This window comes from Capra hircus, chromosome 22, assembly GCF_001704415.2.
Source record: "Capra hircus breed San Clemente chromosome 22, ASM170441v1, whole genome shotgun sequence".
NCBI lineage: Eukaryota > Metazoa > Chordata > Mammalia > Artiodactyla > Bovidae > Capra > Capra hircus.
Window position 1 is genome coordinate 21,064,342 of NC_030829.1, and position 12,073 is coordinate 21,076,414.

Here is a 12,073-nt window from a genome sequence, read left to right on the forward strand (position 1 = left end):
AAGGAGACATGTCTTGCAATTTCAGTTTATTAATAGTTTTGTTATGATTTTAAAAACTGGATTACAAAATGCTTAACTAGCTCTTGCCACTTATTTTCAAAAAGTCCTAAATTTGGTGTATTATGACGGTTTACAAGATCTTCTTGACTTAGGGATTAAACCTAAGTCTCCACATTGGGAGTGGATTCTTTACCACTGAGCCACGAGGGAAGCCCATTACAGGTAATATCATTGCCTCCATCCCACCCCACAAATCGCAGTGTCAGTCCTATGAATATTCAAGTGCTTATTTCAATTTTAACTGGCCCACAGACCCACTTCTTTGAAAGCTGAGCTTATTTCCTTCTAGCACATGGTCTATAGACTGTGTTCATGGTATCTTTCCAACTCCTTTCCAATGTGTCAGCACCTTCCATTATGATACATATTTTAAGTTCAAACTGTCAATACAACCCTCAAAATGCAAGTTTATTGAATAAAGCTGAGAAGAGCAGTAAACAGACAAAAAAATGCATCCACCTAAATTAAAAAAATTCACGTATTTACAAAGTTCGATAACTGTTAGGTTTCACATGCAGAAGTTAATGCACAGGAAAATGTTGGTAGTAGTGTCTGGCTGTCTTGAAATGCTGGAAGCAATGAAGAGACACACAAACACATTACGGTTTAGCTGTAGGTCAATTAAACGAACCTATGCGGTCCCCGCAAAGTCACACATTCTAGTTCTGGTTCCTCCTTTTAGGCACAAGCAAGTTGCCACATTCTTTGTAATGGTTCACAGTGACCATTAATGGCGTTGATATACAGTAGCAAGTTTACATATCCCTTTGTTTACAGAACCATCCGTCCCATCAGGGAAGTATGCAACATGCATCAAAGAGTAAGAACAGAATTTTAAAAGCTGAGGTTCTACTTATAAAAATGTGAGTGGAGGAAAGCAAGTAGTGTCTGTGCAACACGGTGCAGAATATTTTTGTACAGAATATTTTTAAGGCCATGGCAGTCTATAAATTAAAACTGGTATCATTAAAAGAACTTAACAGTTGACTGCACTTTGAGTGCTCAACACGTTTGGAAATGCACTGTCTACATGAGTGCTGCTTAACAAAAGAAACAGAATCACACACAGTGTGAGGCAACACATAAGCAGGTGTACCACAGACTTTGAGCTACTACAGTGGGCTATGTAAGTAACGATTCACAAGTGATCCAGTTTTCATATGTCCCTTTATGTGTATGGAGATCACTAAGCTACAAAACATGTTCATGGAAGTCTGTACACATCTCCGTAGCACAGAAGCGAACAACAGACAGCATTGGTTCCTCCGCTCTCTGTGTGATTATTCAACAACCTGCAGACACTGGGCATGATTACATCAGAGAAAGCAGGCAGGTCTAGAGTTGTCACAATAATCAGGATGTCCAATGGCACCAGACAAAACAGTGCCAAAGCTTGTATCGGTAAGAGAGAAAAATAAGACTTTTTGTCTCTAAGTATCTATTGTGCTGAAAGTCAACTTTACGACTGGATATAAAAAGTCAAGAATTAGAGTGTCATGCAGCAACACTGGTTTAATAACTGGACAGAGAAAGAACAAACAGGTGTGTGAACAGTCTGACATTCTTAACACGTTTTATTATATTGGCTGGAATGCTCTAAATTCATGAAAGCTTTTGAGAAAATCTTCAGTTCCCAACCCCTTAAAAAAGTGTGTTGAACCAGGAAAGAAAAAAGGAGAAAAAATATAGAAGTAATGATCTGGACAGATACAAAACAGTATGCCTCAGTTCCTCCTGTACCTCCAACTGCTTTCTGGAGATAAAGAATTCTCACAGAGCAGAATGTGTTTAAAATTCATTGCCTAAGATCTTCCCAGTGTAAAGAACCAATAACAACATTGATCTGGTGCCTCTGCTCACTCTTGGCAGACCATTTTTTAAAATTCCTAAGGTGTAATTATACATTTCACATGCATTTGTGAGATATATAAACATTATGTTTCTATCCCACATGAGTCAGGCTAAAGGTTTGCTAAATACTGTGTGTGGCACTAGAAACTTCATGCTGTATCAAGTCAGTATCAGTATTAAGCTACTGGACTCTATAATGAAATATCATAGATAGACATTTACCGAAAACCAATAGAAAAACCTGGCCCAGAAAGACCAGAACAGAAGTATGCAATTTTTCTTGATTTAAGATGGTCAAAGTGTGTTTTGTTTTGTTTAAAAAAAAAAAAGCTCTACACACTGTTAAAGACAAGTATGTATAAGAAGTCTTTTTGTGTGTGTTGACTTTATCATGACAACTCTAGCTGATTCTTTATGAAGGATTAGGGATATACATCTTCAGCAATGCACATGAGAAATAAACTCTGAAAAAGGCAATTTCTTGGGTTTAGGAAGGACCGTATTCTGGGAAGTACTTCAGAGGAACGGACAATAATTCTAGGATTAGAGCCAGGAAGGACTGGAAGACTTCAGGAGATGCTTCAGCTTCTTCTAGATTTTGAATGTTGAATAAGCCACTGAAGTGTGATATCTAAAGATGGAAGGAAAAAAAGTGAAGATGTTAAGACATCAAAGTGAAGAAACGAGATATCAGAGATAATATTCAAAACGCGGCTATTTCAAAGCATACGTCAGGCCTGCCCTCTTCTTTTCTGCCTCTCTACTACTGTAATACATAGATATCTGTATCTGTACTACTCTTCTTCATGACCTGACCTTTGAGAGGTTAATCTGGAAACACGAGGAACTGAACAGTCTCCAATTTAAAAGTTAAATTGTGTACAGAACAGCATGTGCCTTTCTTTATTCATTCAAAAGTTTAATGATTGCCTGTGAGATCAGGTATTGTATGTGAAGTCCCAGGAAGGCAAAGAGATGGGGGAACCCCTCTCTACTTTCCAAGTATCATTTGGGTTTGGAGGATGGCCCTCACAGAATTCCAGGCACAAGAAAGCGCAAAAGAATCAACAAAGGCAGGAAACTGTGTTGAGCTCTGTATGGATTACAAGTGATAAGAGGTGGCTAAAGTGCAGGGATGGGGAAGGGATGCCGCTCACTGCTGAGGCTAGAGCAGGGGTTCTCAAGCTCACCCTGACATTGGGGGCTGGATATTCTTTGGTAGGAAGGTGGAGGGGAGAGTCTTTCCTGTGTATAGTAGAATATTTTGCAACATCTATAACCCTGACCACAGGATGCCATTATTACCACTCCCACCCTCAGCTGTGAAAACAAGTCATGTCTCCAGGGAACTCCAAACAGCCCCTGTGGAGCACAGCTGTCTTCAGTTGAGCACCACAGGCCTAGAGAGAGCCAGATACCCTTATGTGCCATTCTAAGAGGCTCGGAAGTTGGGATTTTATTCTCAAATCAATAGGAAGTCATTGGAGAATTTTAAGCAGGGAAGCTATACTGTTTATTGTAAACTGTAAGTTCACTGTAGCAAGTTCAACGATGGCAATGGAGGAGGGCACCTGGGAGGGCTGCCGGTATAGAGACTGATCATTCACAACACAAACAGCAGAGGGACGAAGGCCTGAACCAAATCGGGTGTTTTAAGAACAGAGGAATAAAATGGGAAGCATATTTAAAATACAGAACTAATAGGACTAACCAAATGCAGTGGGTGAGAAAGAATCTCTTCACCTGAATAAGTGTGTGTTTATCACGCAGCTGCTGACTAACCCAGTGGCTAAAGGAAGAAGAGATGTGGAAAAGAAAAAAACTAAGAATTCGGCAGTGAGCACATCAGGTTTGAGGTACAGAAGGTTAACAAATGGAGACGTTCAGCAGGTAGTTTCAGCTATACAGATCTGAGGAAGAAATGGAGATACCACTGTGGAGGTGGCAACTGAAGCTACAGTGGCTGAGAATAGCCAGGAAAAGCACTTTTGACAGAAGAAGGCAGCTAAATCAAAACACTGAATTACTATCCCTTGAGTTCTTTAAAATGTGTTACCCGAATAAAGGATACGTGAGCACCTACTAAAAGCAGCACTCTCTTCTCCAAGCCTGGAGAATGTTCAACCTCCCAATTTTCCAGCTAACATTCATTACAGAAACTGTAAGCCAAACACTGTATATAAAGAAGAGCCTAGAGCTGAGATGTGAACAGACACAACCTGTTCAGAGCTGGGGAAACAATGTTGAAGCAGGTCATTTGCACTTCAAAAGGAGGACAGCAGTGTGTAATATGAGCAAAGCCACAATCACTACGACTGAAAGGAGGCAAAGGGAAATTTGAAAGTGAAATGACTAGGTTTAAGTATTTAAGAAACACACGGTAAAAGCAAACCAACCAACCTATGGACACTGGACTTAAGTCATACCCTAAAGACAGATGAATCCTTAAGACCAGACTAAAAGGCAGGAAGTAAGATATTCAGATGAAACAGTAGTTACCCCTATGATAAAAAAGGCCACAAGTATCAACCATCTTCAAAAAGACCATCTTCCCTGAAATAATCTACCCTATGCGTAGGGCTTCCCTGGTGGCTCAGAGGTTAAAGCATCTGCCTGCAATGCGGGAGACCTGGGTTCAATCCCTGGGTCGGGAAGATCCCCTGGAGAAGGAAATGGCAACCCACTCCAGTACTCTTGCCTGGAGAATCCCATGGAGGGAGGAGCCTGGTAGGCTACAGTCCATGGGGTCACAAAGAATCAGACACGACTGAGCAACTTCACTTCATGCATAGTTTGAGGACATATTACTAATTAAACTAAGAGACCTCATGCTCCCATTAGAAACCTGCAAATATAACATACAACCCAACCCATGTGCAATGAATACTTTAGGGAGCAATTTAGAAAATTCGTAAATTTGGTACTAAAATATATTACAAAAGCTGAAATTAAAGGGAGTATTCTGAGATTTTTTACTCAAGAAGCTTGACTTGACTGTTGCACTTCTTGCTCCAAATAAACAGGCTTTACAAACTAATTTTGAATCTAGTTAACAGTGGATCCATTTCCTTGAGCTTGATAATAATATGAAGTGAACCAGGACTTCTACGATCACAAACCTGGTGACCATGGAGCTCTGAAGTAAACTGTGAAGATTGGGCTTAAAGAGCATTAAGAAGGTCTCACCAGTTCTCCTGCATTTCCTTCATAAATGAGCAAAGTATCTGACTAGTTTGTCACAGCAGAAAATAAGGGTTTTAAGGGAGTAATGGATTTACAGAAGCGTACAATGTACTAAAAATCATGGTTAGTATAGAACAGGGTCTCTCAATCTTGCCACTACTAACATTTTAGGCTGAACCATTCTCAGCTCTGGAGGCGATAGGATGTTTAAGACCACTATGGTCTCCACCCACTAGATGCCAGCATCATTCTCCTCATAAGACAACTGAAAGAGTTTCCAGGGGGAAAAAATGCCAAATGTCTCTGGGAGAAAAATAATCCCTCTGTGAAAACCTCTGCTGTGTAAGTAAATGGTCTCTTGGGGGCACAGCTTAAAACTTAACAAGAGTTCCCCTCAACATAGGAAAAACATTTTAAATAAAGTTGAAGTAACCCTAAGTGCTGGAATAGTCTGTTCTCAAATGAGCTAGATGATCCCAAAATAACAAGTCACTTATTCTATCTAATTAACAGAGGAGAGTTTGTGTCCATCAGCAATGTAGTGGGCTCAGACTGCTCTGGGTGGTCTTTAAAGGAAACTCAGAATCAGTGAGAAACACCATCAGTACTATAAGCGAATTAGAGCAGGTCTGAGGGGAAAAGGGCAGGAGCTGAGATACAGACTGGAAATGACTGGGAAAAAAAGTTAAGTACAGTAAGAAACAATACATATTGCACAAAGGCTAAAGAAAAAGTGTCAAAAAACCTTTTTAAATACACTGTTTTGGCACTACTGATTTATTACATTGTATTCTGGTATACTTTTTTAATTGATGAATTGTCTATGGAAGAATGGTGAGCGAGAGAGAATTTGAAGATGGGGAAGGAGCCATGAGCCAAGAGAGCAGGCACTGGCGGAAAAGGGCCAAGAAACAGATTCTCCCCTCTACAGCCTCCAGAAGGAGCGCGCCTGTAATGTTAGTCCTAGACTTTAGCTCAGTGAGGTCAGTGACAGGCTTCTGACTGACAGCAGCAAGAGAAAACAAATATACTCCTGTGAGGTCCCCCACAAGCTAAACACTGCAATTCATTTTTTTACTTACTCTTGTAAGAGAGTTTTGAAGTTGCTGCCACCATCCCCATTTTACAGATGAGTACAACGCAGAAATCTAGGAGTTTAAGTGCTCTGTCCAAGGCCAATGAGAAAGTAACTTAGGACCAGGTGTTCCACGCTGAGGCTGCCTTACGCCAAAGCCCACGCTATTTCTAGCCACTACGCAGCCCTGATGGAGAGCCTCTTTTTCTATAGTGACTCACTGAGAGAAAATTTTTCACCAGTGACCACCAACTGGGAGAAGTGAAGGAGCCATGAAAATCCCTAGGTTCCTACCCATCTGCTTCAAGGCACACGGATCAAACTCTCCTTTCAGACTTCAGTGGAGTCTGTCATGTCAGACAAGACGGCTTCAGAAGCTTTTGTCACAAAGTTATCTTTTACTAGGGAGTATTTTTTATTGCACTGTTACTGGTCTTTTCACTTGAGCAGCTAACACTGAAAAGCCTTTCATCTTGTCAAACATTTCTCTTTCTTTTCTTTTTCTAATTGTCTCCATGCCAATATACTTGAATTAAATAATCCCTCACCAAATTAACAGACTGAAGTTGAGTCAGACATATTTATTCTTTACGGATACTGTACTGGATCGAATGGTGACCACTAAAAATTCACATCTACCTGGAACCTCAGAATTTATTTGGAAATTGGGTCTTTGCAGACATAGGATGAGGTAATTCTGGATTAGGGCTGGCCCTAGTCCAGTAACGTGTCCTTGTAAGAAGAGAAAATAGACCCTCAGACATACACGCAGAGGAGAAAGCCATGTTGAAGCCAGAGGAAGAGGGTGGAGATACAAAGCTACAATCAAGGAGAGCCAAAGACTGCTGGCAGCCCCACGCCAGGAAAAGGCAGGGAAAGATCCTCCCCTAGAGCCATCAGAGAGAGCACAGCCCTGCTGACACTGATACCAAACTTCTACCCTCCTCAACCTGAGAGAATGAATTTCTGCTGTTTCTAAGCCACCCCGTTTGTGGTACTTTGCAGTCCTAGGAAATTAATACAGAACATTAAGTAGGTAAAGGGTTATTTTTGGCTTATATGCGAGTGCTAACATACTGCAGTAATATACTGGTTTGATAAATAAAAAATCCTTATAGTGCCTGTAAACCAACTTCTGTTAAGTCTTATTTCAAGAACATCATTCTGTTATAAAGCACAGTTAGACAATTAATCTCATGTCTTTATTGCATTTACTTCTTTAAATAGCACAGAGCAGATTCAGGATACTGTATTTGTTGCTGAAAGGTATAATGTCTACTCTTTTTCCTGAGGCAAAAGCAATAGTACCTTATAGGAGAAATCAAGTAAACAGAAATAAAGGTAATAAACAGTAAAAAGAATGAGACATCCCTTCTATTGATATCAACTTCTCCACAAATATCAGTCATTTCTTACCTATATTATCCTTTTCTTTGCAAGAAATTGAATAGCAGCAAATTTCTCTATCCTGAATAGCAGACAGATTCCTGTAAGAAGCAGAATTAGGAAAGTAAGTCTGGGCTTTTAAAACAATTGTCATCTTATCACTCTATGCTCAATATTACTTGTTCTTTTAAATTCTTATACTGAAGAAATTGTTATTACTAATAAAATTTTACAGGTTACTTCTCTAGTATGTCAAGTTTATCTACCCCAAAACAGGGCTATGATCACTACTAAATAATGGAGCAAAGCTAAACAAAACCAAAAAATAGTATATTTTGTGGGCAAAATAGAACCAGTTTTTTTAAAAAAACCCATCATTCATTCTTAAGACATACATTTTTTCAATTAGCTGTTTCTCATCCAAGGCATTAGGAAGATCTCTCTTGTTTCCAAGTACTAGCACCTTTAAAAAGAAAAGTCACCGAGTAAATTTTATGTAAGAAAATGTCACAGAAGCATATTCACATGTGTTCACAGTAAAATTAGGAGGTTACCATAGTATTAAAAGCATATTTACATGACCAGTGGCCTATCTCATTCACTTCATAATTCAAATAAGCATTTACTCTAACTTCTATTAATGCCACGCAGATGTCTAATTCAATATGTGGCTACCAACTTCTATTTAACATATTCTAAGTCTATGGTATGCATCCTGTTATTTCTTAACAAATCTTTACCAAAATATGAATATGATCTTAACTGCCAAGGGTGGAGGCATGATTTTCAACCACTGTTACCTGTTAGGCATTAATCTAACAGGTAACATGTAAATAAGACTTTAAAATTCTATATCCATCCTATAAAATATCATGTATACATATTAAGACAGTGGGTAAGTTTGGGAATCAGGATTAATACAGCAGCCATCAACTCTGAGAACAAACGTGTCCTGTGATTTCTAGATGTGCTTTGCAAAAAGAGCAAAGTGGAGAGGGGCATCCCAAAACCATTCTGTCTTTCCCAGGTATCTCCTTTCTGCCTTACAAAAAGCAAAAACTATGAGTACACATAATGTATTTGATAACATCCTTACTCTGAGTCAATGTTCTCCGAGAACTTGTATCTTTGACCAAGCCTAAGAAAGTGCACACCATGCTACCTGTCACCTCGTCAAACACGTGTCAAACCTATGTCTTTCACTTGAATACAAGTCCCACCCCCACCCTCAACTCCAGACACTGTGACTGATTCTACTCACAGGCCCTAGACTCTTATTCTCACAAAGAAGAAAGAGCCAAGAAAAGATGCAGAGTGCAAGGAGCACCAAGAGCTCTCGAAAGAATGCTGAAATCATAGGGGTCAGAGAGCCAAAAGCCAAATCTCAGCACCCTTGGGCAGCCTGTCCTCTATTCTCCCATTCTTACCCCTTTCCAAACTCTGGCAGCTCAGAAGGTAAAGAATCCATCTGCAATGCAAGTACCAGGTTTTGATCCCTGTGGTGGGAAGATCCACTGGAGAAGGGAATGGTAACCCACTCCAGTATTCTGGTTTGGAGAATCCTGTGGACAGAGGAGCCTCACGGCTACAGTTCATGTGGTCACAAAGAATCAGACAGGACTGAGTGACTAACACTTTCACTAGTCTTACTAAGTCACCCCAGGTTCTCAACTTGGATCTATGTGAGTTTAAAAAAAAAATACATCCCGGTCACTTGTGATCAGTTCTCAGTTTTGGGATTGCCTGGCACCTTAGTCCTCTTCCTACATTTAAGAAGTCTTTCAAAAAAAAAAAAAAACAAAGAAATCTTCCACCTTATGACTCTGCCTCCCAATAAAGCTACTTGCTCCTGTAGATAATTTCTTTTCCAGCCTTCTTTTCTGCTAGAGAATGGACATATAATCTACGAACCAAAACTCTGAATGCAGAGCCAGTTTTACAAGAAAGCAGGAATATTGAACCCATTCTGCTACAGAAGGAGCATCAACTAAATGACCTTCCAACTGGAGCAATTGTGTCTGGTGTTCACAAACTGCGTGGGGTCACCAGACTTACTGTATGATGTCAATCTGGATGTGGTCCTAGCAGCTGCTCGGCTGTCCCAGTATGTTTTCTCAACACCGGTTATGGGAAGCCTTCTCAAGACTCTGTAAACTACCCAATATTGTTTCAATGAATTCCTCTCTACTTAAACAGCTTTCTACTGTTTGCTACTAAGAACTCTCATGGGGAACAAGATTTTTTTCTTTTTTAACTTATGGTATGCAATATTTTGGTCATCTGATGCAAACAGCTGACTCACTGGAAAAGTCCCTGATGCTGGGAAAGATTAGGGCAGAAGGAAAAGAGGGTGTCAGAGGATGAGATGGCTGGATGGCATCACCAATGCAAAGAACATGAATTTGAGCAAACTTCAGGAGATGGTGAGGGACAAAGAGGCCTGGCATGCTGCAGTCCATGGGGTCACAAAGAGTCGGACATGACTAGGCAACTGAACAACGACATGCAGAACTAGTTAATATAGAAGAAAAAGGATAGGCCTTGAAGTCAGAAATAAACAGATTCAAAACCTGGCTGTGTAATACACTGGTCGCCATGTGATCCTGTGCAAATAACAACTGTTACCAGGAGGAATCACACCATCAACCTCAGTACACTGTGATTAACTGAGATAACATACTTCAGAGATCTGACCCTCATGACCTTGTCATAAGGGTAAAGCCTGGGCCTTTTCCAGCATTCTTTCACTCAACAAATGGCACCACCTTCCATCTAACCATATTAGCCAGGAACTAGGAATTACCCTGTTTATCTTCCCTGCTAAGTCTGGTGGACTGTCTTCCTAAATAGCCTCCACATCTATTTCCTTCTCACAACCTTGTCTATGACCACCCCAATCCATGGTACTCTATTTTGCCAAGACAAGTTCAAAACTGTCTTGAACTTGAAAACTGTTTCAATAGCTTCCTAAAACTGTCCTCCTTATGCTAAGCTGCTTCAGTTGTGCCTGACTCTTTTCCACTCCATGGACTGTAGTCCGCCAAGCTCCTCTGTCCAAGGGATTCTCCAGGCAAGGATACTGGAGTGGGTAGCCATGCCCTCCTCCAGGGGATCTTCTCAACCCAGGGATCGAACCCGCGTGTCTCCTACGTCTTCTGCACTGGCAGGTGGGTTCTTTACCACTAGCGCCACCTGGGAATAGTCCCCGTACAATCCATTTTTAAACTGAAACAAGAATGATTTAGATAAGCCTGAGCATTTAAAATACCCAGTCCCACCCAGCACAGCCTCCTGAAGTACCCTTGCTATCACAGGCTCACAATGCTCTACCGGCCCACTCTGCTCAGTGCTCTAGAGACACCAGCCTCCTCGCAAATCCCACTTCCTCCTGCCTAAGAGCCTCTGCCTGCAACTCTGTTTTCCTCCAACTGTCACATCCCTCACATGCCTACACATCCCTCACATCTCAGCTCAAGTAGCACTTCTTGGGGAATCTTTCCTTCTTCTCTCAAAGTATATCAAATCTCTCCTTCATAGCACTTATCAGAGCTGCATTATTCAAGCCATTTTCGTATCATCTACCTAGCTTCCTATTAAACCATAAACCCCATAATGGCAGGAAGCATGTTTCTATCTACTTCTGTTCACTACTATTTCCCCAGGACTAAGCACTGCTTCTACTACATACAGTTCACTAAACAGCTTAAGAAATGACTAAATAGCACAATGCCCAGCATATGATGGATACTCAGTAAATATAAGCTGTCCAGACTTTAAAACAAATAAGACACTCTACTAATTTCAAACATAATTAACAAAAATGCATAATTAAACTTTTAATAATATAACTACAAATATTATAATCATATAATGTGAAATTAACCATACTTACTGGAATTCCTTGTAACTGCGGTTTATCTAGAAGATTATGTAGTTCATTTCGAGAGGCTTCTATCTTTTCACGATCTGCAGCATCTATCATGTAACTTAAAAAAAAAAGTGATCTCAAAATGCCTCCACCATATTCTTTGATGATCACAATGAACAAACTTTTAATTTTCTTAATTTATACTACTGAAACTGTTGATCAAAATTAAGTCCTAGATTTTGAAAGGCTGTCACCCGAAAATACTTTTTAACAGACTGTCCTACAGATACAAACTACTATATACAGAATTAGATAAGCTTCAAGGATATATTATATAGCACAGGAAATTATACCCATTATCTTTCAATAACCCATAATGGAATATAACCTGCAAAAATACTTAATCACTATGCTGTACACCTGAAACTAATACTGTTAAGCAACTATACATCAATAAAATAAGCAAAGAAATAGACTGTTCTTTAGGGGGCTAAGACATGACAGTAAAACATGTATATCCATTAGCTCTTAGCAACATAGAGGAAAAAAAACACCACCACTCATTTGATGATTTCTTTTTCTAAAGTCTGATGTTACTGGGAAATTATAATAAGAAAATACCTAAAAATGACTTTACTGCCAGAACTAGA

General features: G+C 39.9%; 1 protein-coding gene across 1 annotated transcript in view; it reads right to left on the bottom strand.

The window, feature by feature from the left end:
- Positions 269–12,073, bottom strand: part of ARL8B (ADP ribosylation factor like GTPase 8B) — a 51,946-nt gene continuing 40,141 nt past the window's right edge. Inside the window, exons 4-7 of the mRNA XM_018038233.1 lie at positions 11,448–11,541; positions 7,951–8,018; positions 7,586–7,656; positions 269–2,542 (exon numbers count right to left, since the gene is read on the bottom strand). Coding sequence (XP_017893722.1) covers positions 2,493–2,542; positions 7,586–7,656; positions 7,951–8,018; positions 11,448–11,541 — 283 coding nt within the window. The 3' untranslated portion in view covers positions 269–2,492. The remainder of the gene's footprint in view (positions 2,543–7,585; positions 7,657–7,950; positions 8,019–11,447; positions 11,542–12,073) is intronic.